The sequence below is a fragment of the Lepisma saccharinum genome, chromosome 6 (assembly GCF_977018435.1).
Source record: "Lepisma saccharinum chromosome 6, izLepSacc3.1, whole genome shotgun sequence".
Classification (NCBI taxonomy): Eukaryota; Metazoa; Arthropoda; class Insecta; order Zygentoma; family Lepismatidae; genus Lepisma; species Lepisma saccharinum.
The window spans coordinates 34,882,041-34,908,616 of NC_139234.1; the positions used below are offsets into that span (position 1 = coordinate 34,882,041).

The 26,576-nt window shown below is 36.2% G+C and overlaps 1 protein-coding gene across 1 annotated transcript; it reads left to right on the plus strand.

Moving 5' to 3' along the window:
- The first annotated feature begins 4,674 nt into the window (after positions 1-4,674).
- Positions 4,675-26,293, plus strand: Dhdds (Dehydrodolichyl diphosphate synthase subunit). The gene is made up of 7 exons (XM_083123762.1): positions 4,675-5,010; positions 12,924-13,091; positions 15,292-15,453; positions 16,732-16,880; positions 18,123-18,307; positions 18,782-18,889; positions 25,269-26,293. Exons 2-7 carry the CDS (start codon positions 12,931-12,933, stop codon positions 25,398-25,400), a joined length of 897 nt encoding a protein of 298 aa, XP_082979888.1. The 5' UTR covers positions 4,675-5,010; positions 12,924-12,930; the 3' UTR covers positions 25,401-26,293.
- The last annotated feature ends 283 nt before the right edge of the window (positions 26,294-26,576 follow it).

Below are 26,576 nucleotides of genomic sequence, written 5' to 3' on the forward strand. Positions count from 1 at the left end.
AGCCTTAACGAAGGTTGGAGAAATGCCTCGATGTGCTAATGTAGCGTTAACTTGATTTAACGCTTCTTTAAAATTTAACGCGCATTGAGCGAACCGGGCAACAGATTTCTATCTTAACTGGAGGCCGCAACAGGGGCAGCAAGGTACAGATAAAGAATCTCCCCTATGAAAGTACAGGTTTAAATAATCTTCTAAATACTTTTCTACACTTCTGCTCATAAACAAGAAGAACGAATGTTCGGTGTTTTGTGAATTTATCCTTCACCAAGTTTGAGTAAAATAATATCTTCTGTCTACAGAGATTTATATAAAGGTGTAAATGAATTTAGAAAGGGGTGGCAACCTAAAGTAAACTTGATAATTTATCAAGTTTACTTTAGGTTGCCACCCCTTTCTAGATAAAAGATAAAGACGGTGATTTTCTAGCTGACCCAAGCGATATTCTAAATAGATGGAAGAACTACTTTAATGACCTTTTAAATGTCCATGTAGGAGATAAATCAGAAGTAAATGAAGTACACACAGCAGAACCTTTAGTTCCAGAACCTAACTTGACTGAAGTTAAAGATGCTATTAAAAGGCTAAAGAATAACAAAGCACCTGGCATTGATTTAATAGCAGCTGAGTTAATTAAATATGGTGGAAATTCATTAATATGTCAAATTCATAAATTAATTTGTTTAATATGGAATAAAGAAGAAATCCCCCAACAGTGGAAAGAATCCATAATTGTTCCTGTGTTTAAAAAAGGTGATAAAATGAAGAGCAATAATTACCGTGGAATTTCTCTACTTTCAACAACATACAAAATATTGTCTAACATTATTTTAACAAGACTAACCCCATATGCTAATGCAATTATAGGTGATTATCAATGTGGATTTAAACGTAACAGATCAACTACAGATCAAATTTTTCACATCAGACAGACACTTGAAAAAAATGGGAATATAATCAAAATGTCAATCAGCTATTCATTGATTTCAAAAAAAGCATATGATTCGGTCAAAAGAGATAAATTATATAATATATTAGTAGAGTTTGGAATACCTAAGAAGCTTGTTAGTATGATAAAAGTATGCACCAGTGAAACAGAAAGTAAAATTCGTGTGGGTATTAATATGTCTGACAAATTTACAATTCATGATGGGTTAAAACAAGGAGATGCATTATCTCCATTGCTCTTTAATTTTGCCTTAGAATATGCTGTTAGGAAGGTAAAAGAAACTAACGAAGGACTAAAATTAAATGGTGTGACTCAGTTGTTAGCATATGCAGATGATGTAGACTTACTGGGGGATGATGTGAATACAATTAAGAATAATGCTAAAATATTTTTCAAAACTGCTAAAGAGATAGGTTTGGAAGTTAACAAAGAGAAAACTAAATATATGCTTACAGGCTGAAACCAAGTGTTAGGTAATAATCAAAATCTAATTATTGATAACAACTCGTTTGAACCAGTTTCCAAATTCAAATACTTAGGAGTAATATTAACAAATGAAAATTATATTAAAGAGGAAATAAAAAGTAGGCTTAATTCAGGAAATGCATGTTACTTCTCTCTTCATAAACTTTTATCTTCTCGTTTAATATCTAAGAAACTAAAAGTTAAAATATACAAAACAGTAATTTTGCCTGTAGTATTATATGGGTGTGAAACTTGGTCCCTTACATTGAAAGAGGAATATAAGTTGAGAGTATTTGAAAATAAGATCCTTAGGGAAATATTTGGACCTAAAAGGGATGAGGAGACAGGTGAGTGGAGAAGGCTACATAATTTATAACTACATAATTTGTATTCATGTCCAGATATTATTAGAATAATTAAATCAAGAAGACTTAGGTGGGCAAGCCATGTGGCACGAATGGGAGAGGAAAGAGGAGTTTACGAGATTCTTGTTGGGAAACCCGATGGTAAGAGACCTGTAGGAAGGCAAAGACGAAGATGGAGGGACAATGTTGAGATGGACCTAAAGGAAATCGATAGGGATGGAAAAGAGTATATAGATCTTGCTCAAGATAGGGACAGATGGAAGGCCTGTGTTGCTGTAGCCATGAACCTTTGGGTTTAAGAAGGCTAGAGAGTTAGTTAGTTAGTTACATTTTCACTCTTCACTGCAAACAAATTATACAAAATAGTTTTGGGACTGATGTCAAGTGCAAGTACATTTTAGTAATGTCAAGGGGACTGACGGCAGTGCCAAAAGTGGCAGCCAAAACAATCAATCAAGATCGCACCCCTTTCAGCACCGTTAGAACCGGTGTCCATTCACAGCGCAGAACAGTTATTTTGACAAAATCCTGTTTCCCCTTGGGGAGGGGATTTTTAACGTCGCTGCTTGTTGCCCAAGCAGTAGGCCTAATTGATTGATTGACCACGAGTTCCTTCGTAGGGTCACTGCCTTAATGGCGGTTCCATCGCCCGCTGAATGGGCGCTTCGACTTTACATGATTAATCCTCCTGGCGCCGCTGCTGCCTCCACGCTGCCTTCATAGGTGGAGCCCCTCTTGCCAGTGTTGCCAACTTGGCTCTTTTGGGGCCAGAACTGGCCCTTTTGAGTACGTACTCAGCCCCAAAATTCAGCAAAAGCCCCAAGGGGCTTTTTAGCCCTACAGAGAGAAATCTTGCTACAAATCTAGCCCTTTCAGTAATGAAATGTTTTTTGGTATTTTCAGTAAAGTAAACTCATATTTTCAGCTTAATAAGAACCATTGCAACACGCAAGGAAGAATTCACATAACCGACCCTCCTCTGCACCTGCAAGCTCGTCATGCGACCCTTCCTGGGGAGCAGGTAGCAAGTGCACATTCTCACATCCCCTTGTTTTGGCATGCTGTGCAGCCCGAGGCGAATTACGGATAACGCCGATTCCAGGAAATGCCAATCTTTGTTCAGTTGCATTGCATCTGGTCGTTGAAAGTTCACAGAAATGCGGTGCGGAATCGACGAATCGTTCGTAACAGTGATGCTCGACCAGAGACTAGTTCGTGCGTGCTTCGGTTTCAGAAATTTTGCACCAAAAAACACCCAAGAATTAAGAACCAGATTTTTTTTCAGTACGCAGCCGCACCTTTGTAAATCTAGCCCCTTGGATGTGAATTTTAGCTCCATTTTGGGTGCGATTTAGCCCGTTTTTCTCTCGTACTGTTGGCAACACTGCCTCTTGCGCAGACTTATTTTCTTTCGCTCGCTCCTGAGCAGTGTTGCCACATGAAGGGAAATTTCCCTTTTTGAAGGGAAATTTGGAACTAATTTTAAGTGAAAAGGGAAAAGGGAAATTCGATGAAAAATAGCGAATTTTCAGGGAAATTTTAAGACAGACTAAACATTAATTATATTAAACATTATAACAGATTCCAGTTTTGAAAATGCGAACTTATATTTTTTTTTATTTTGTCGTATACTTCGTTCTGAGAGGAAGGGTGGAATTTGGGTTGACCCACATCTGGCTACCGTTTGGGGCCGGAGGTCTTTGGCCATTCACCCTTATGGGAGTGGGAGTCCGAGGCTATTGTTTATTTAAGCTTTTCCCGGTTCCCTGAATTTTGCCTCAAACACTACACGTGCAAACCATAAAGCTATCTTTGTCGCAAACCTATCTTTACTTCAGTCTTCATTGGATACTGGGTTATTCGTGTGCGAGTGCGAGTGTTTGGTGGAAGGCTGTGCCCGTCTTGGACGACGGGAGAACAAGGGAAGCAAAGGAAACTATCTGCAACTCCAGAATAATTAGAAAACGTCGTGGAGAATTATCGGAAGATGAAAAAAACACCGCGGAAACAAGTTTAAAAATTCCGTGCAGAGTGGCAAGAAGTGACCAACAATGGATTACATTTTAATAAAAAACTTGCTGTGTTTTAGAAGTTTCCACCTAATATGTGAAATTTACCAGAATAAAACATTTGCTCAGGTATGTACTATATATATCTTTTTTTAATAAAACGCGTATATCCATGCGCCGAACTTAACATTTTTATGGGGAGGCAAAAATGTGATTTTCCACACAAACTCTTCATATGTGCGCCTTACTAGAACAGCATTTTGTGTAGAATATTTTTAATTTTCTTCTGATGGTGTGATGAAGACAAGGGGCATTGGCCTCCCTAATCCAATCTCTGTTTGTGTGGTTTGCTTTTTACTGATGAAAATCTTCAGTTGCCAACTATAACATAGTTTTAGCTTTCATCTCAAAACAAAAAATTTAGCTTGGTTTAGAAATAAAACCTAAATCTTCCAAAAAAACATTTAAAAGATATTGATTTTATTGTTTACTTCGCTTTTCTGTCACTTTTGGGTAATTGCAAAGATGGGGATGAGTAATGATATGATGAAATTTATGAATGGACACTCACAAACAGCCATGCCCAGGCCGGGATTCGAACCCGGTATCCCTTGCGTCGTAGCATTTAAAAGTTAAATTGATTAACATTTTATACATACATACATACGAACATGGGTCAACGATAATATTTAATTATTATTATTAATAATAATAATAATAATAATAATTCTTTAGATGAAGGGAAAAAATGGGCGAAAAAGGGAAATTTTACCCCTTCGAAAGGGAAATTGTGCTTACAGATTGTGGCAACACTGCTCCTGAGTTTCCCGAAGCTCCAGTTTTACAGGACGAGTCGCCACTGAATGTAATGTTGGTTTTGATTCTCATGTAGAAGTGCTCATTAAGAAAGCGAGGGGTGCAAATTTGTAATAAAACGTTTTCATCTATCATTTTTGGTTTTATGCTCGCATGAGCTCTTCTCGGCATTTCGTATATGTGGTATATCACATGTTACCTGTCTTAGCTTTGAATATGAAAATTGCGACGAATGCAAAAGTATTTGTGATATTATGAGTGATAGGACACGTGAACAGAACAAGGGGAAAAGGTAGTTGCGACTTGTTGATGACGACACCAATATGAGATTACATCTTGTGACGAAAGTGTGAAACAATTTTTGAAGTCTGAGGAATAGTAACATTTCGGAAAATACTCCATACTTGCGGTAATTTTATGTTTTGATACTTTGTTAACTTTTAATCTATTAAGATTTTTTAATATATATTCTATGGTACATTAAGTGCAAGTGGTATGTGAATATTTGGTTTTAGAATGAATATATTCATGATTTTTCACACATCGTATTATACTAGGAACTATACAGTTCTCCGAGAACATTATCGTCAGTATAATCCTACACACAGAGGAACAAAAAACAACACTAACCTTACATACTCATGAAAAGATAATATGCATAGCTGGAGTTTCGTTCGTTCACTGGGGGGTGGGGCTAACAATATTCGTTCTTTTATTCATGACGAAGATCATCGCAGGCATTCTTTTTGGGAGACAGGTAATCCCACATCTTATCCAAAACAAATGGAGTTCGATACCCAGTGGAGCCACATAGTGGTTCGAATCCCACTTTAAACTGTAGGCCCAGTCCCGATTAGCCTTACAGTGCATAAAGTAGAAAACACCAAATCAACCAACCAACCGAAACAAATGGAATTGTGTTGATGTCGAGTGTCACTTCTGTGGAAGGCATGGTAAAATTTTAATATGCCCGAAACGTATTTCTTCAATTTTACAGGAGAAAGTACTTACCGAACTGACTTTCCGTACACTTTTGAAAGGTCGTGGAAGTGTTGGTAAAAATTTACTGTTCCACAAATACATGTAACTTCTTCGTTTCGTCACTTTTAACATTCGTACTTACCTATCTGCTTCGCGGAACATTCTTGAAGGTGTATTCACGTTTTTTTGATGAAAGTAATTTCAATTTTTCACATTACAAGTACTTCTTTATTTGCGTTGTTTCGTTTGCTTAAGCATACGCATACAGCATGGCGCATACACCTTCGTAGATCATCGCGCGTCATGCTTGTGTTTTGTCGATGCAGTGTTTCCAACCTTCATAACCAAAAAAATACTCTAGGGGAAAATTTTTTTAAGGTTCTTCGCATTATGATACGAACAAAATTTTAACTGCTTGCCTAACCTAACCTAACCATGACGGAAATGGTTTGTGGGGCTATGTGTGAATGGTTTTGGGGGCTATCCGTCAGTGGTTTGTGGGGCTACCCATTTTTCAAATACCCAATTACAAAATCCAGTGGATCTTTCACACCTGGTATGAATTTCACCACGCATCCACGACACGTCATCTTTTCGGAAAACAATGGCGTGGTTGGAAACCGTGTAATCGACAAAACACAAGCACGACGTGCGATAATCTACGGAGGTGTATGCACCAAAGGCTATTGTGCGTCGGAGAATTACTTTTCAACAAAAGTAATGAATTTCTGCTATGATACATTCCCACATGACAGAAAACACCTTCCAAATGTTAGACAATGCTACAGGAACTTATTACCATACGTAGTTTCTTGTGTAAAAATGAAGAAATCTGTTTGTGGAATAGTAAATTAATACCAAAGTGTTTTTTTCCCATAGCTTAATTTATTTCGCAGGTAAATCATGTATTTTTGAAGATTAATGTCTCTCCAATGCACAAAAGCTGTTTCCTCTATGTCCTTCCACTACGTGAATCAAATGTTGCATGCGTTCGATGATGTAACCCCTGGCCAGTGTTTCCAACCACACCGTTGTTTTCCAAGAACACTACAATTTTGAAGATGGCAATTTTAACTGTTTGCCTAACCTAACCTTGCTGTGCATGGTTTATGGGGCTATTTATGAATTGGTTTGTGGGGCTACCCGTGAATGGCTCGTGGGGCTATTTATGAATGGTTTGTGGGGCTACGTGCATGGTTCGTGGGGCTATATGTGCATGGTTCGTAAGGTTTTTGAACCTGGAAAAAAAATACAAAATCTGTAACACAAAAGTAGGTATTTTTTAATGAAGAAGGTTGCAACACTGCATAACCACTGATCATGGACAACGCTAGGCAAGATTTCTCCGCCATATTGCGTGTAATGCAAGCGAAAACGAACAAAGAAGAATTACTCGATATGTCAAAAATTGAGATTATTTGCGTGAAAAAAATGAAATGGCACCTTCAAGAATCCTTAGGAATGCAGAATACGTAAGTACCAATGTGAAAAGGAAGAAAATAAAGGAATTGCAGATGTTTCGGGGATACTAAACTTTTAATGAAGGTATAAAAACACTAGTATAGACGGTTGCAAATTTATTAAATAACACATTTCTTCTTTGGGTTAAATAACGGCCGAAGTTCCTTTTGTTTTATTGTGGTTTCATCATGCTATGAATGCAGTTTTAACATGGTTTGATTTCGATTTACTTCTGTTAACATACTGCAGAGTTTAAGCGATTACTTAAGATTTTGTTCAATATATACTTTAATACTTAGGTTAGGCAGGTCAGGTTTGGTTCTCTTAGCATTAAAAAAATGAAGTTCCCAAAAGCATTCTACTAAGGTTCCAATGTACTTCTACATTTATCCCCACTAGTATATTATACTTACTGTTGCTTTTTAACGGAAAATACATTGTCCATGGGAAGCGTGCATGCTTACGTAAGGTTATTTTTAAGTTATTTTTTTTAACATATTTAACTTTTTTTTTTCGAAGTCCAAACAGTGCTAATTATTTTAAGGAAGGTTCAAATTTTGTGTGACAATGATTTCCAAAATTGTACATTAATCTTCCTGCTAGGAGAATTTGAAAACAATCATAAAACAATTGATACCGTTACCGATAATGAAATAGTAAGAATTTAAATTTCCTTAATTTCTATACAACGAAACTTTGCACTCTCATAATTTCAGTCAAACTGAGAACCACTTGTGATGTAAAGTACCGCATTTCACCGCATAATCGTCGCACCCTGTTTTTTCAGTCCAAAAATTGGTTTATAACCTTTTATAGTGCATTTGGTAATTGTCGCATCGGTGTGTCTGGTTACAAAACCTATGATGGAGTGGTGTAGATTTACAGTCACAGAAGACTAAATTTTGTAAGTCCGTACTTCAGAATACTAGTCAATTTTCTCAAGTCTATAGTTTCAAGACTAAATTTAATTTTAACATATATTTACAAGTATTCGTGCATCCTAATCTTGTACCAGAGACAGTTTAGTACTATATGATTTTAGGTACCCGTAATATCATACAATAAAAAAAAAAAATTCATGTAATGGTTACATCTTTCTTTTTTGCAAAGAAATATTGACATAAAATCTGTGACTATTATGCGGCGAAATATGGTATTGAACTATCGTAATTAAATTTCATGAAATGCCCTACAACACAAGAAATGCGTAAGCTTTCTTCCTAAAGTCACTTTTCCAAGTGATCTAAATGTCTGTAATAGACCTACACAATTGCTCTAACACCATCTCTTGAGATAGTCTGTTGCTCCAACAGTTGTTAAATCAGGATGGGTCTTCTCACTTTTTTTTATTATATCATTGGCATGTCTAATTCAATTTCAAATTTTTTGCAGAATTTCTGAAAGTTATCCCACAAAGCGATAAAGGAGCGATTTCACTAATGAACTGTAGTGATCACCATTTAATAGAACAATGACTTGCGATTAAATTGCTTCTTCACGATCATAATACATTTACATTCACATGATTTCAGGCATACAGCTTTACATGTCCCGTATGCAATACTCATGCACAGGAACCAACTTCACTAGTTTGTTCTGATGCCTTTTCCCCACCAAAACTGCTATTCTATTCAAGTCTCTACGATGACAGTTAACCATAGGGTCCCTGGTTTGATACTCAGTGGTGCACATAGTGGTTTGGTCCCACTTTAAACTGTAGGTCCTGTTCTGATCAACCTTTCTCTACATAAAGTGGACTTAAAACAAACTCAATCAAACAACGGCAGCTTCTCTTTTTAATGTTCGGAAGAACACAATTGTTGGAATTAATTGCTGGAATATTCAATTTATATTAATACTGGACGCCGCTAATATTTAAATGTGACTGTTGTTTACCATACACTCCAAGGTGGAATATCAAGAGAAATAACAGTGATATATTTTGTTTAAAACCTTGTCCGGAACATGTGTTTCCCATAAAAGGAATGGTTCAAAACAGAGGGAGTGTGAAAATCTGCCCTATCCCGACAAATCGCACCATGAACCTACCTTCTGTAGTATTCTGCGTCAATCATAATTTTAAATTCTTTCCTTAAGTGCGACTGACACAACACAAGAATAATGAATTTTCTAATTTTCTGTGCAGTTCCTCTTAATTTTATTTTGTGTATATGTCTCGTGTGTTTGGGGGCTAAGATCTGCTTGCCCCCCCCCCCCCCCCCTTACCTCTAGCCTGTACCAAACTACATCTATGGCTATATGTACAATTGGCTTTTCTTATGTGTCAAAGAAATCACTGTGACCCAAGTGCCGATTGTTTAATTCCTAAATAATTATTGTATCAGAGTATCTACCAGTCAAGAGAAAGTAATCAAGAAGTCAATACAAATTCAAGAAATTATGCTTGTGGTCAAGAATTTTTGCTATCACAATGACTGATTGATTTAAGTTTATTTTACTTCAATTTTCTGCCCCTATGGGTAATCGTGAAGATATGGATGAATGGTGGTAAGATAAAATGGGTGAAGGGACAATCACAAATATATAGGGACAACAACACGAGCTTCACATAAAATTATACTGACTGTGAATCCAGATTCCAGAGCTCGCTAGTCTGGCAAATGCAGTCTGGGGTGCATTAATAGATAAAGCAAGTCTTAATTCTCTTGTGAAATGTTGCTTCACTTTTCATCTTAACTGACCTTTTGGTAGGGGTTTTTCATTAAACAAATATTTTTCTCATTTACTAATTTTCCAGTTAAGGCGAAGAGGAAAAATTAAGCACCAGTTGTGCATTTATTTCAATGTAGTCGGATTGGGCATTTCTATTTAAAAAAGGGTTTAGTATGCAAGAGAGTATGAATTTCTCTCCATGTTGCAAGTGGAAACTGTTTTTCAAGTTGATTAGTAAGCTAGACACGATGTTTGAAAAATATGATTAATAAGTATTTACAGAATCCCATGTATTTGTTATGGGAAATCAACTTCATCTTCAAGTTACGGCTAATCAACTGGGAGTTTCGACTTTTCCATCTACTATGGCATAGTTCAATGTGTCTTTTTCCGTCCATGTACTTTTCTACTTCATTGGATGTTTGATATTTCCGTGAGAATGAATAAAATAATGGTGCCATAAACCTAATGCATTTCTTCTTGCTGCCTATGACCATCCTGGCAGTGTTGCCAAACCTGATGTGCATAAATGAGCTGAATTTCACCATTAATAGAGCTAAAGATGACTTTCAAGGAGCTGGATTAACGAAGGCTACATAAAGTGCCTCCTAGGGTAATTTTAGGTGTCAGAGGGGTTGGGGCGCTGCTATCACCGTTAGCTTTAAAGTGATGGCAATTTATTCTTAGTTTTCACCACCTAGATTTGGCGGCATCACTCATCTCAATAATCCAATGATGCTCATATGAAATCGAAAATAAAGGATTCCCGGATAACATTATTGTCATCTTCATAATATATAAAAATAGCTGGGGAGGTAGGGTGATGCAGCCTATATATGAATATCACGTCACGTGCAAAATGTACACTCATGGTAAAAGTTGGTCTTTATGGGCTGGAGCCAGTGGTGGCATCATAGTGGGGCAGAGGGTGGGTGCCACAGTTCACAACCAAACGAGTGCACGAAAGAGCTAGATCTGGCTGCAAAAGAGCAAAGTTGGCAACAGTGATTGGCACCTGGCCCAGCAAGAAAGACCTAAGGAAAATTGTCCCTCTCCCCCTTAAGAAAAGCAAAGAAAATGTCATGAAATAGTCAAGAATTTGGTAACACTTGCCTATGCATGCACTTTTTTATCTCTCCGAATGCCCATTCATGTACTGTTGTATTTGGTACAGACTGCTGTATCAAATACAATGAACACATGATATTGGGGCAAAAAAAGAGCATTTTTGAAGAGCTATAATTAAACTGAAACTAGTAATAGAGCATAACGATTTACTGCCAAATTTTTAATGTATATTTTGTAAAAATTTAGCTTTGATATTACGCTACTTCCCTGCTAAAAACTAATCTTTAACTTTTGATTTTTGTTCAAAGGTAAATATCAGTTTTGGCTCTAAATTTCAGCCAATTACATTAGAGATGGTAAAAAAGGTACAGGATATAAAGTATAGTTTGAAATTTAATGAAGACAATGTTTATTGTCACAGTTTTCTATTATTTTAACTGAGATCTCAATTTATCGTAACTGACTGCAAAGTCCAAAAATGCTAGAAGACATAAACAAAAATGGCCACCATTTTTAAACAAAGTCAAATAAAAAGGAAACAATGCCTGTTTTGATCTACCTTTTCACTGGGTTAGAACAACAAAAAATTAAAATTCTTAAAAAATAGTCAGCCAACTAGTGCTGGATCATTTAGTGTGGATTGACTCCTTTCCATATTGTGCTGTTTGGGACATACATTACAAGGCTGTTGTAAAATTTTGCAAAACAACTTTGTTATGGAATGTCAATATGGAATGATATAATTGACCACTGAGCAAACATAAATATCAGAAGTTAGGAATTGTGTGTGTGTGTGAATGAGAGAGATTTTACAATTTAAAATAAAACTATGAAATACAAAATGGAGAGGTACAGATCTCCAGTATTGAAATACAAAATGGAGAGGTACAGATCTCCAGTATGTCCATGGATGATGTGTAGTTGTATTTTTCAACAAGAAGAATAGCATTTTTGAGAAAGGTTAAATGAATTTTACAATGTGTTCCAAATAGACGTTAGAAATATGTTCAACAATGTTGGGCAATTATGTTCTCTCCAGTGATTTCATTCCCGCTACCCTACGCATGTTCCTTAGAACTTCTTCTGTAATTAAATTGGGGAACATTTTTATTTTCAGATGAAATCTTTGAAAATGTTACTTTTTTTTTCTCTTTCTTTTCAAATCAGACCAGTTCAATTCTAAATAATATTTTTGCCTGTCTCTCCAATGTGTGTTTTCATGTTGTGAGTGTGCATCCTTTTTCTGTAGAGCATATGTTTTTGGTCACTGTAACCATCACATTATCATTTATCGTGTACATATTTTTCTCATCTAGGTAATGAAAGTATTGTGATGCAAAGAAAAGTGCATTACATTATTCCAAAACTCTCTTCAGAAAGTATTTGTGCTTGGTGTATATCAGTAATTACGCACTTTTTATGACCAAATATCGCATGTTTGTTCTTGATCTTTTTATATACAGCGTTATTCAAAAAGAATGGTACAAAAGTAAAGTTAATTTATTTTTAAGTGAAAAGCAATTCTGGTGGGAAAGAAGGAGGAAGGTTGTAAATTTATAGCCTGTGGTTGTAGTTGCGTAAAATCCGCTAGAGGCGCTACTTATTGTTAATAGCTAAAATGGCAACAACGAAGGTAAAGCAAGCATATTGCGTAATGGAATTTGCACGAACAGGGGCAGTTGTTACCGTTCAGACACACTTTCGTGCGAAATTCAAGAAAAGACACTGTGTACGTTCCACCATTACCACAGGACCTGGATAGTTTAAAGCCGCGCATCTCTCATGCAGTGGAGCTGATAACCGAGGATATGTTGGCAAGAAATGGATTATCGTTTTGACATCTGCCGTGTTACCCTGGGTGCTCATATCCAACATTTGTAATTGCCCAGGTAAATTTACAACCTTCCTTTCTTCTTTCCCACCAGAATTGATTTTGTATCTCTTTTCACTTAAAAATAAGTTAACTTTACTTTTGTACCATTTTTATTGAAAAACCCTTTTTTTCCCCCTGTTGTCTCTTCAGGAAGGTTGTTCTTTCCATGTTTTGAAGTATTTCTGGTCAAATGAGGTATTCCATTATGTGTAATAAGATTAATATGTAAGAATAAAGAATAATACAGCTTCTGTGTCTGCTTCTAGGTAAACCATGTCATGGATACGATCAAGTACATTAAATTGGGTGCAGAAGTTCTTAGTAAATGTAATAAAAGCAGGTCATATTCCCAAGCATGTTGCTTTTATAATGGATGGAAATAGACGCTATGCCAGCAGAAATAATGTAAAGAAAATTGATGGCCATAGCAAAGGGTGAGTGTCATTCAATAATATTTTAGTAGTTATTTCACTCATGTGACTTGAATCCTGTTACACCTTTAGGACCACCCGGCTTGTGTAAAATTTCTCTACCTTATTCTGTAGACTGCTGACCTCTTCATCTTGTCCAATGTTTTGTGGTTTCCATATGGTTCAAATCTAGAACCATCTTCTCTCTGGATTCCTGCATATTTGCTGGTACTCTAATTACGCATTGATTAGCAGCTTCATGTAATTCTTCATTTGTTATTATTTGAGTTAATTTTTTGCTTATAACATGCTTGCAAACTTTCATTGATTAAATTGTGTAATCTGCTGGGTAAAACTATAGGTTCCACTCAGTACTACGAGGGATTGTCAGAAAATATGTTTCCATAATCTGCCATCTGTAGAGAGTTTTATTCTGGAGAAAGAACATGACATAAGCAGAAAGAGGCATCATTACACTGTTTTATAACATAGTCCCCAGGGACATTCAGGTATTTGTTGTAACGCTTCACAAGTTTAAAGGAAACCTGTTTTTAAAACTGCGGTTCCTGTTTACCAATGAAGAGACTTCGGTTCAGTGTTGAGAAAAATAGAGAAAATTGTTATTGTTTCATTTATTTGCCCATCACATGATGTATCGGAAGTCCCAACCATTCGTAGCGAACAACAGCTCACACTTCATCCTTTGTCAAAGATTGCAACACACCTCTGTTCTCCATGCCGGCCTGGCATGTACTTCTCAACTCTTCCTGTCTTCAAAACAGCAGTACGCTGGTCCCCTCTGTGAGGAAAAAGTTGCACATCAGGCAACAAAAGAACGATGATGCCCATATAAGCACAATATATTAGCAACCCAAAATCTCCACGCTTTCTGGAAATACACATATGGGAACCTTTTTTCCCGACTATCCCTCGTATCTGTTATTAAATACCTGTAGGATGAAAGAAATATTCATGAATTTTATGCTGGTACTGTTAATATTCTGATATGAAATTTACCAATACTGATAACTGATATTATACCGATCTGATATAAAATTGCAGATGTTCCATTGCAATTGGTTTGCTTTGAAAAAGTAACTACACATTTAGATATTTACTGTACAAAACAATGGCATATGAATTATGACTTGTTACTCTTAAAAATAACACCAATATGACATAATTTTGTAATAAATACATCTCTTTATAGAGATATTGGATTGCTAAAATTATTAACATTTTTATAAATTCTCCAACATGCCCATATTGGCATATATTGATCCGCCTTTTGACAACCTGTCACATCTCTATTTTTCACAGTTTTGTTGCTTTTTTCTTTCATACTGTGTTCATTTTGCAGCTCTTGCACACCACCTCCAATACGAACTGCAGAAAATTAGACCGATTTCTTAAGTAGGTTAATAATAATAATTCATAGATATTTTATTTGTTTCTATCTCTGTGCATTAATTGTGATGATGAGGATGAATGAATGGATAAAATAGATGGACCACACAAAAATAACCAAGATTCATAACACATTGTGCTAACCACTTACAAGGGTGGTATACCGGTATTTTTCAGTGACTACATACATTTTTCCCTGTGTACTTTCAGTGCCTAAACTTTATTTTAATATCTTTAAAATTGCTTGTAATTGTCCTTATTACCGTAGTATTCATTTTGTGATAAGTTCAATTTTTATAATGTTCTTTCCATTGTGTGATTATTACAAAATGTTTTGATATCACAAATGTGCTCTTGTTCACACAGATTTGTAGCTTTTGAAGTAGATGAATGTAATTGTCACCTAAACACAGCGTTTGGTGAAGAAAAATGCACAACAAGGGTGGTGGCTAGTAACATACCTTAGGTGTGGTTGCATTAAGTGATTGCAAAGTCCAGTTCTGATTTCGGAAGTTTTGTAGTTTGTGATGGAATGATGCATTATTGGAGCCACAAAGTGAAACGTCTTAATCTGCACATATGAAACACAACTTAACTTTGATAAAGTTGCATAAACATGTAATGCAATGCATGTGGCTTATTTTGTGTGTTTTATGTCATTCCTCCAAAATATTACAGCCATACAACCTGTAAACTTATCATTTTTCAACTATTTTTAGTGAAGAATCAGAAACTATATTTGTGAAAAGTCTATTCCCACTCCCTTTGTTACTTGTTTTCTACTGTGTTGTGTTATCATTATTATTTTCATTTTCAGATTTGATAAGCTTGCTGAAACTCTGCAGTGGTGTTTGGACTTGGGCATTCCTGAAGTAACAGTTTATGCTTTCAGTATAGAAAACTTCAAGAGGAGCCAAGAGGAAGTAGACGGGTTGTTAGAACTAGCAAGACAGAAGTTTCAAAGGCTTCTTGAAGAGAAGTAAGTTTTTAGAACTAAAAAAAATATTTATTGAATCTTTAGACAGTCACACCTGTACTCATTTTTAGAAGGAACATGTTAGAGCAAATCACTGTTAGAATGCGAAAACAGTAGATAAATAATGTTCCTTGTGTAGTAAAAAAAAGTAAAGTGCTCCCCTGTGCATAGCACCACGCCATGAAGGCGTATAGGGGGTGTGGGGGTAACGCCCCACACTTTCTTGATCCGGTCGTGAGTGGGGGTGATGTGATCAGCATCACGCCCCTGACCGCCTTTACCCCCCAGGGTTTCCCCCAGGTACCCATGTTATTCGACGCTGGGTGGGCGCCGGGGCCGCTTCCAACCTTAGAAAAGTTCCCGGATTTGAACCGGCCGGGGATCGAACCCGGGACCTTGAGCATGGTAGTCAGACGCGTTACCGACTGAGCCACCGCGGCCACTTGTGTGTAGTATGAGTCTTTATTTTCCAAATATTTATGAAAATGTATAAATATATACCAGCATATGAAACTTATGTCTCGCACGGTGGCTGTGCGAACTCTGGAGTCATTCAACCATTCCCCGATTGGCTGTAGCCCACAGATGACGATTGTGTAGGTTCACGATGCCATCTCTACCAAAGGTTGCTTCATTGGTAAGAAGGACTGCTGACAGAAATCCCAATATGAAGGTGGCCTGTTGAGTTTTCGTTGAGGGTACGCAATTATTAAATATGTCATACACCATTTCATAGAACTTATCAATAGCGGAATTAATATTACTGTATTTCTTCAGATCATCCCAATTTACAGCTCTCATAAGATTATACATTTTTAGAGAATCTACATTCTTAAAAGTTGTAATTATATTCTGTCTGAAGTGTTTTTTCCTGATAGGTTTAAATTTAGTCTCGGGTTTAAATTTAGTCTTGGAGATGTCGATATATAAGCCTGGGTGATGAATGTCTTCTGGCACAAGATTATCGGATCCCCTTGTGACTGTTACGCTATTAATGTTACGTAATGCCAAATCTACATTTGTTCGTTATAATTTGTTATGTCATTGAAGCTGTTTAGTTGGTGGAGTGACATGAAATGATTCAATTCTATGCAAGCTTCATTGGAGAGTAAGAGATTGTGATGTACCTCTGTTAGGCTGGAGGAATCAGATAATAGCAGCCATGCACATTTGAGAGAGAATTTGGACGGATGGAAAAGAAAGCTGTGTTGCTATTATTTTATTTTGGCATATTTTTATTTTATATATAGTTATATTAATGGTTGTTTTTTTCCTCCTCAGAGACAAGCTAATGGAACATGGAGTTTGTATACGGGTAATAGGAAATTTGAAACTACTTCCACAGGATATTCAGAAGTTGATGGCAGAAGCAATGATGATGACAAAAGACAATAACAGGGCAATTCTGAATGTTGCATTTGCATATACAGGTAATTATTATATTGCATTGGAATTTTGACTATATGTGCTGAAGAAAACCTGAGGCCAATTTAGATTCAGTCCCCTTCCCATTCCATAAGTTATGAAATCAATGTGAAATATTAAGAAAACCTTTTTAAGAATATCAGTTTTGTAGACCTGTGTTATTGTACTTGAACTTTTCAGGAATTTTGTTTTAGTCTGAACATCCATGCATGTTGACTGAATTAAGACATTTCAAATGTTTTATTAAGAAATTGTCATTTTCTATACAGTCTCAGGAATTATTAAAACTCTGATAATATTGATAACTCACTTGGTCCTGAACTGTGGAATGAAATTAATCTACATGCAAAGTAATCTAACACAGTTATTTTTAGGGGTGTAAGGGGTGCTCCTTCCATGTAGTGCACCCAATAGTCAACCTCACTTCCGTGTAGTACACCCTGGACTGCAGACTAACGAGGCTCTGGCGACTGGCCCCATGGCCAGTATAATTCTGTGTCGTCCTGTGTTTTGTCCTTATTTGTGCTGAGTGCCCTTTTTAGCCTCAGCTTTTAACCAAGGTAAGGAAAATTTGGTGTTCAGACACGCTTTTATTTTTGTTATGATAAGGGGCTGGACCCCGTATAGTGTGATGGATGCAAAATAGCCTAAGTGCTGATGCACCCAAAAATTTTAATTCAAATTAAAAAAAAAACACCTTATTTTTAGTGGTTATTTGATTTTATCTGTGACGTTTCATTCTGGAAGTGTAGCCATGTGAGGTTGTGTTGTTGTATGTGTAGCTTGAAAAAGTTCTGAGAAACCAGAACGAAACACCGCAGATAAAATCGAATAAAAAACACTAAAAATAACTGTTATATTATTTTGCATGTACAAAAAGTGGTTATGCGAACCTTCAAGAAGAACATTGAAAGTAATCTATTTTTGAAACAATTGATATCAAATAATTCTTGAAGCTTTCCTGGTGGCAAATGATGGTGAGGTTTTCGATATCAACCAGGTGATTTTTGGATAGGCTTTCCGGAAATCACCTGGTTGATATCCTGAGAAAAAATCCTTCCATCACTTGATATCGAAGATTCCTTATTGATCCTCAGAAAGCCTTTGTCAGATGCAAGTACATTAATTTAACAGGGAAAAGATAGATCAGGCAAATATAATTTCTGTTTTTAAGCTACAAATTCATTCCAGCATATCTGCTGCATTGTTCACTATTTGATCCAAAACTTTTTTCTCGCAAATTCCAGCACACGATGAAATAACTCAGGCTGTACTGGAGATTTCAAATGGAATAGAAGAAAGGATTCTGTTTCCAGAAGATGTGTCGGAAAGTCTTTTAGACAATTGTTTATGTACAAATAAATCTCCAGATCCAGATCTCTTGATTCGGACATCAGGGGAAGTTAGGCTCAGTGACTTCCTTTTGTGGCAGGTACTTGTCATAAGAACTTTTTACTATTTGCCCAGAAAGTAAATGCTGTTGCCAATTCTGGAACATATTGCATGCCTGTAAAACTGATGCCTTACGTCTACCGTAGTCCAGTTCAGCAAAGTAGCTTGTGAAAAACCAGTGAGAAACAATATTTATCCTAGTATAGTATACATAGTTTGTAACTGACTTTTAAGACAATTCCATCACAACATGATTATAAGGTTATAGTAAAGTGGTAATGAGTTAGCTTATTTTTCTAGAAAATGTAAGTTTAAATCTCATGCAAGATAGATAATTTTTGACAATTTTCCTGCTTTTCTCATCCTGGAAATTACTTTATTCTCACACTTAGTAGCAGACAATACTTGAAACAAAGCAACCTTTCCCAACGTAATAATATTGTGAGGTATTTTAAAATTTGAAATAATTATTAAGCTTGTGTTTATTTTGTATTTCTTCTTTTTAAAACTGCAGATCTCTTACACATACATCTATTTCACAAAAGTTTTGTGGCCTGAATTTACAATATGGCACTTGCTAAGTGCAGTTTTCCATTATCAGAGGAGCTACAAGGATATACAGGTGAGTCATTATGCACATTTACTTCACATAATTTAGCTTTAGAACAGCAGTACAACCAATAAAATTTTAATTATATGTTCTTTCCTGGTATGCCTACAAAACTTATAATATGCAAAAATGTATATTCTGGAAATTTTTTATTAAATTTGCTTTATTGGGAACAGGAAGATTATATATTATAAGGTGGGAAAATGTAAAACCTAAGTTCCACTGTAATTTCCAATGTAGGAAAAGAAGGACTTGTCAGGGTATCATAAGGAGTTCCAATTTTTTCGTATTTTTTAAGAAATTTCATTTCCATCATCAACTATTGATGAGAGAATATGGAAACTTCTAAAGAATACAAAATATTCTAACTAACTAACTAACTAACTAACTAACTCTCTAGCCTTCTTAAACCCGAAGGTTCATGGCTGCAGCAACACAGGCCTTCCATCTTTCCCTATCTTGAGCAAGATCTATATACTCTTTTCCATCCCTACCGATTTCCCTTAGGTCCATCTCAACGTTGTCCCTCCATCTTCGTCTTGGCCTTCCTACAGGTCTCTTACCATCAGGTTTCCCAACAAGATTCCTGTAAACTCCTCTTTCCTCCCCCATTCGTGCCACATGGCCTGCCTACCTAAGTCTTCTTGATTTAATTTTTCTAATAATATCTAGACATGATTACAAATTATGTAGTTCTAAATTATGTAACCTTCTCCACTCACCTGTCTCCTCATCCCTTTTAGGACCAAAGATTTTCCTAAGGATCTTATTTTCAAATACTCTCAATTTATGTTCCTCTTTCAATGTAAGGGACCAAGTTTCACATCCATATAATACTACATGCAAAATTACGGTTTTGTATATTTTAACTTTTAGTTTTTTAGATATTAAACGAGAAGACAAAAGTTTATGAAGAGAGAAGTAACATGCATTTCCTGAATTAAGCCTACTTTTTATTTCCTCTTTAATATAATTTTCATTTGTTAATATTACTCCTAAGTATTTGAATTTGGAAACTGGTTCAAACGAGTTGTTATCAATAATTAGATTTTGATTATTACCTAACACTTGTTTCGGCATGTAAGCATATACAGTCAACTCTCGATTCTACGACCCTCTCGAAGTAACGACCCTCTCGAAGTAACGACCCTTTTCCCGGGAACCGTGAAAAATTTAGAAAAAATTAGAAAAATTTGGAAAAAAAGTTGAAAAATTGAAGGAAATCGGCCGAAAAATGCGTTGTTTTTTCCTCCACTCATTTCCTTTACGAGCGCTCTACCACTCACAATTGGGTCTGAACTAAAAATAGACACCACCACACCATGCTTGAGTGATATCCAATAGCACTTGACCTCTGCCCTCCCCTCCCTCAAGTGCACCAATGTTACCCCGTACCTGAGGGCCGCTACCCAACGCGCCAGGCTTGTTTTGCCAGGCTTGCTCTTGGATACGCGAGAAAAGAAGATCGAATGTGCTTGGATGTTATTTTAAATCGACTTGACTTGTTTCCTTGTCCTAAGAGCTGCTGAAAACTCGCGGAGGAGAGGGGAGCAGCCTGAAATGACTGCTGGACTTGCAGTCTTTGCCAATGTGTATGGCAGGTCAAGCTCTTTCATCGATAAATACACCACCTTGAGAGATAAGATTGCAGGAATGTTCGAAAATACAGATGCGTGGAAGTCTGGAAGTCTGGCCCATCTGTCCAGCTCTGACCTAGAGTTCAGCAGGTTCCCGTGAGTGAGCAACTCTCGGCCTTGTAGACGACAACTTCCAGTAACTGCTTTCATTCAAAACGTGTTTTTTGTTCCCTGCAACACTTAATAAAAAAGCGAAACTTTTAGAGATAATCAAAACCACATAGGTGAACTAAAGATCGTCAACCCGCTTAATGCGTTGTCATCCAGGTTTCCACAAAAGTTTACTTCGATCTTACGTGCATCATAACTCCCGTTTCCCACTTCATACGTTTTCCTAATTGTGTCAATGTCGTAATATCTGCCAAAAAAAGTGTTCCGTTGGCTGACTGACTTCTCCCTCTTTTCCTGTCAGCAAACTTGGGGGGGGGGGGGGGGGGTGCGATGCAGATTGTTTCAGCCACGATTTTCTTGCTGATGCGGGCTGATTACAGAGGCGAGGGTGGAAAAGGACCCACCCCTCTTCCTTTGACGTCTAAAATGGGGCAACCAGTTCTGGATATATTCTTGAAACGAACAAAAACCATAGAACAAGTAAAAAAAAGTGACCCAACTCCATTTCCCCAGCTCATTCTCCGCCACTGGTGTGCACGCCAATGTTGATAATTGCAGAATTCAGGTTTTTTTAAAAAAAAATTTATGCTGTTGTCTGCATAGGAAATATTGCCCGTATTATTGTCTGTTGCATGGTAAAACGTAAAGCAAGGGTCATTTCTTTCTTCTTTACACTGCTGTTAAAAGTTCCGTCTTCGACAGTTGCGCGTTATCTTTAAAATGCTGGGATTTTTCTCTTCCGCCACCTGTTGCTCGAACTTCCAGCCGGTCTCCTTGTTTTTACGATGCAGCTGGCGCCAGTGTTTTGTCTAGTGTCTGCAAAGCTCTTGCTTGCCGATAACAGCGATGACTCATCCAGCGTGAAGGAAAAAGTTATTGTTTTGAATCTCGCAAAGCTGTTTTGATTTGACGATAACGAAATTCGATCTCCAGAAAGGAAAACAAGAGTTAAAATAACTTCATGTTCTGCGGCTTCCGATAAGCAAATCTGTAAATTTAATTTGCATCCGCTTTTCTTCAAAACCATTCATGTGGAGAAAAAAAAATGAGTTCAATGTAGGAATTGTCGCCGAGACCGATTAAAAAGGGGAAAACGTTTGGAGGAGTGGGTGTTTGACATCGAGAATACTCCTAAATCCAACATTAAATCGTCGATTAACGTGGGAGTAAATAACGATCTACCATTTTGATATGTGAAAATGCGCAGTTTCATAAAGCTTGTTTTGAGTTCATTTTATGCTGATGGGCTAATCGGGACTAAATAAACAGTTTAAAGTGAAATTCAATTCCAAACCCGAATGATTATCGACTGCCACGCTGTTTAATGACGGGGCGCATTGGGTGAAAACAGATCGCAAGTTGCGCATTTCCTTTTTCACGCTGGATTACAATGCAAGTCAAGGAAGAAGTTTGGACTGCTCCCTTGAATGGGGAAGGAGGGTGAATGAAGTTGGTTGAAGCAAAGAAAAGTGACTTTTTTTTACGATGTATTTTACACAGCCGAACCAGAACGAAAATTATAGCCCTGCCTTTATTTTTTTTTTTTTGTCTGGTACCTAGAAAGGTTGTGTTGTTTCTCCCGAGATATATAATCTTACCAGTTAATCTTGTAACAGACAATGCTCCAGTAAACCCGTATAAAATCCAACATTCATTCTGGCCGATTATCTCCCGACTTTTGCTGGCACCAGTCTCACTGGTGTCAAGATTCTTCGAGTTTCGCTTGCAATAAGCGAGAGATTGTTTTCCTTTCCATTGGTCTCAGTGCAAACGGGTTTCTCATGAACTAGAATTGTAAGAATTTCCTGGAAAAGCAACGACTGTGCGCAATTGAAACAAAGTAACATTATTTTAAATTCTCGTTTGTGAAAACTTTTTCATGTTCTATTTTCCTTCTCACAACACGCATCCTGTGCATAACAGGTTGTATAACTACCAGGATAAATGGTGTTACCATCTCCTAGGCATCTTTGTGTCCGTTTGAGCTCCCTTTAAGCTGAAAATTGGTGCAAATTCCAATAACGACCCCTTCGAAATAACGACCCTTTTCCTGGGAACTGTGAAAGGTCGTAGAATTGAGAGTTGACTGTATTTAGTTTTCTCTTTGTTAACTTCCAAACCTATCTCTTTAGCAGTTTTGAAAAATATTGTAGCATTATTCTTAATTGTATTCACATCATCCCCCAGTAAGTCTACATCATCTGCATATGCTAACAACTGAGTCACACCATTTAATTTTAGTCTTTCTTTAGTTTCTTTTACCTTCCTAACAGCATATTCTAAGGCAAAATTAAAGAGCAATGGAGATAATGCACCTCCTTGTTTTAACCCCTCATGAATTGTAAATTTGTCAGAGATATTAATACCCACACGAATTTTACTTTCCATTTCACTGGTGCATATTTTTATCATACTAACAAGCTTCTTAGGTATTCCAAACTCTACTAATATATTATATAATTTATCTCTTGACCGAATCATATGCTTTTTTGAAATCAATGAATAGCTGATGGACATGTTGATTATATTCCCACTTTTTTTCAAGTGTCTGTCTAATGTGAAAAATCTGATCTGTAGTTGATCTGTTACATTTAAATCCACATTTATAATCACCTATAATTTCATTACCATATGGGATTAGTCTTGTTAAAATAATGTTAGACAATATTTTGTATGTTGTTGAGAGTAGAGAAATTCCACGGTAATTATTGCAGTTCATTTTATCACCTTTTTTAAACACAAGAACAATTATGGATTCTTTCCACTGTTGAGGGATTTCTTCTTTATTCCATATTAAACAAATTAATTTATGAATTTGACATATTAATGAATTTCCACCATATTTAATTAACTCAGCTGGTATTAAATCAATGCCAGGTGCTTTGTTATTCTTTAGCCTTTTAATAGCATCTTTAACTTCAGTCAAGTTAGGTTCTGGAACTAAAGGTTGTGCTGTGTGTACTTCATTTATCAATGTGGATTTAAACGTAACAGATCAACTACAGATCAGATTTTTCACATCAGACAGACACTTGAAAAAAAGTGGGAATATAATCAAAATGTGCATCAGCTATTCATTGATTTCAAAAAAGCATATGATTCGGTCAAAACAGATAAATTATATAATATATTAGTCGAGTTTGGAATACCTAAGAAGCTTGTTAGTATGATAAAAATATGGACCAGTGAAACAGAAAGTAAAATTCATGTGGGTGTTAATAAATTTTGTAGATTGCTATATCCTGTAACATTTATGGCTTGTGTTTGTAAATGTATTTCTAGTCTGAGTATGCAAAATGGTAAAAGTAAATTTCACACCTTAAAATATATATGTATACTGAATTGAATTAGAATTATTGAACACATTGGAATAGCACAGACCCTTTGTGTTGTTAATGTATGTGTGTGTGTGTCGGGGGGTGAGCGTAGTAATATGTAAGGTTGAATTAGAGGAAACATCTGTTTGTAGCCTTGAATTTTTGGAAAGTTCACCTTCAAAAACCAAGAATTATACTTGAATTTTATGGTGGTACTAGAGTGGCCACCCTGAGTTCATATATCCACTCATAAGCATTAAGGCTGCCATTTCTGTGGTGCACTATTGGAAACACTATTGTTGCAAGTACATTGGGGATTTAGTATCATTACAGCCACATATTATGGTGAAGAAAATATCAAGATTTTGGGACAAAAACTGGGCATATTTTGGAATCAAAAGCAGTATATAAAATGGCATTTCGGTGTTAAAATAAGGAATAAAAACTTAAATTTGATGTAAACACTGTACTTATTACACAAAATTAACATTTCACTTCTCATAGCATATTTACATGTTTATCATCAGAGTATTAAGTTTATTCCTGTGTAAAGGAGTCAGTTTTTGTTTCTCTAATATTTACAGCAGAATTAATCAATTTTCTATGATTTTCATAACTCAGAATAATTCAGACCTCAGAAGGTGTCGCTTCGGTAAATAAACCCTAAATTTCGTTTTAAGAGTTTATTTTGCATTTTTCTGTTCATTTCGCATAATTTTGTGACAAAACATTGTAGCAAAATGAACCTCACACCTTTCATAAACATGAAAAATTAACATTACAATGTGTTATTCCACATTTTGCATTTTCATCAAAAATTAAATGTACGTGCCAGTAAGTATCATTTAATGTGATGAGTATGACATTGTCATCGAGCATGTTCAGGTATGAATAAGAATTCACACTGCTTTCCAATTCCACACCACACCATGATCTTGGCTCCATGCTGTGATTTTGACAAATCAATTGTTAAGTTTGGTGTTGTGATTGGTGACAACTTCGACATCTTGAGATTTTGTATGAAAGGTTTGATTCATTTGGTTTATTTTACTTTGCTTTTCTGCCACTTTTGGCTAATTGTAAAGATGTGGATAAGTGATGATGATATGGCATTCATTAAGGGACAATCGCAAAGAACGCCAATGCCCAGATGGGTTTGGACCAGGGACCCCTGATGTTGCAGCGTGCTGTGTTAACCACTCCATCATGGAGGTCAGCTTGGATGGAGGAGGTAAAGGTTAAGTTGAAGATGGTAAAATGCTCTGACCTGTACACTCCTAATGCTCTATGTTGCAATTATACATTAGTAATGGTCCTTTTTTGCAGGCTGCAAAGCAATCCAGTGCACCAAGCCGAGAAGTAAGTGAAGCGGGAAAGGAGAGAGTAGACAAATTTTTAGAAATTGTGGACAAAAGAAGAGAGACATACATACAGGAAACAAGCAAATTGTTGGTATAATTTACCAAATAAGTATTTTCATGTAGTGTGAAGTAAAATCCTTACGGATTGTAATTTTTGTAACAGCTATGCTGTAAAGTTGTGGCTGGCATGTTAGCTATAAATGTAAACCAGCATAGGAAGTTATTGTATTAGTACTTTGGATATTATTCCAATAGACTGAAGGCTAGAAATGGAGTACATTATATAAAACTGGGATGGATATTTGCTAATGTTGTTTTGTTTTGATGGTAAGGGTAATGTATATTGTTTCTAGTTGACATGAATGGCTAGTTGCCATCATTCATTTGTAAATAATTATTGTTAGTCATTTTTATGAGGAATTGAAAGATGATGCAGAATGCTTATATGCACTGAAAAATATGTTGTGTATGAATATTTTCACTCATTAATGTGCTGACCTCTATGTCAGAGTGGTTAGCACAGCACACTATGATGCAAGGGATCCTGAGTTCAAATCCCAGCCTGGGCGTGATTGTTCTTTGTGAGTGTCCCTTCATCAATTTCATTACATCATCACTCATCTTCGTGATTAGCCAAAAGTGGCAGAAAAGTGAAGTAAAATAAACAAAAGCAATCAATCAATCCACCTATTAATGTCTACCCTTGCGTTACACATTTCTCTTTTGTGTACCATTTTCAATTACAATTTTTTTTAAAGAAATGTGAAAATTGTACAGAATTTGCATATTATCAAAAACATACACAATGGAAGGAAATACGAAGACAGGTACTTCTCTGGACAACACCTGTAGAAATTTTATTAACAGTGAATGAATGAATAAATAAATGTGTCCCCATGAATGCAATAATGTATCACAAGCATATTTACTTGTTGTCAATGTCTTTGTGAGTTTTAGAAAATATTGTAATTAAACTTTGTTGTGTTTGCACTTAGAACTTTCATTCTTTTATATTTATTTTGCCCATTGTTTATTTAAAGATTACCTTGATTTTTTCCTTGCATTTTATTATAATTGTACAGGCATAGTAATAGCAGATTGAATGAGCTATAGGTGGAAAATTAGTATCGCCATATGAACATTTCCACTAAGAATGTTTACATTTTCATGGATGAACAACCCTTGTACTTTCTTGAGTTTCTCTACATACATATAAGGGCAGAAACAAAGTTTCTAAACATGATCTGCCACATTGGACATCATTGGTTAGTGG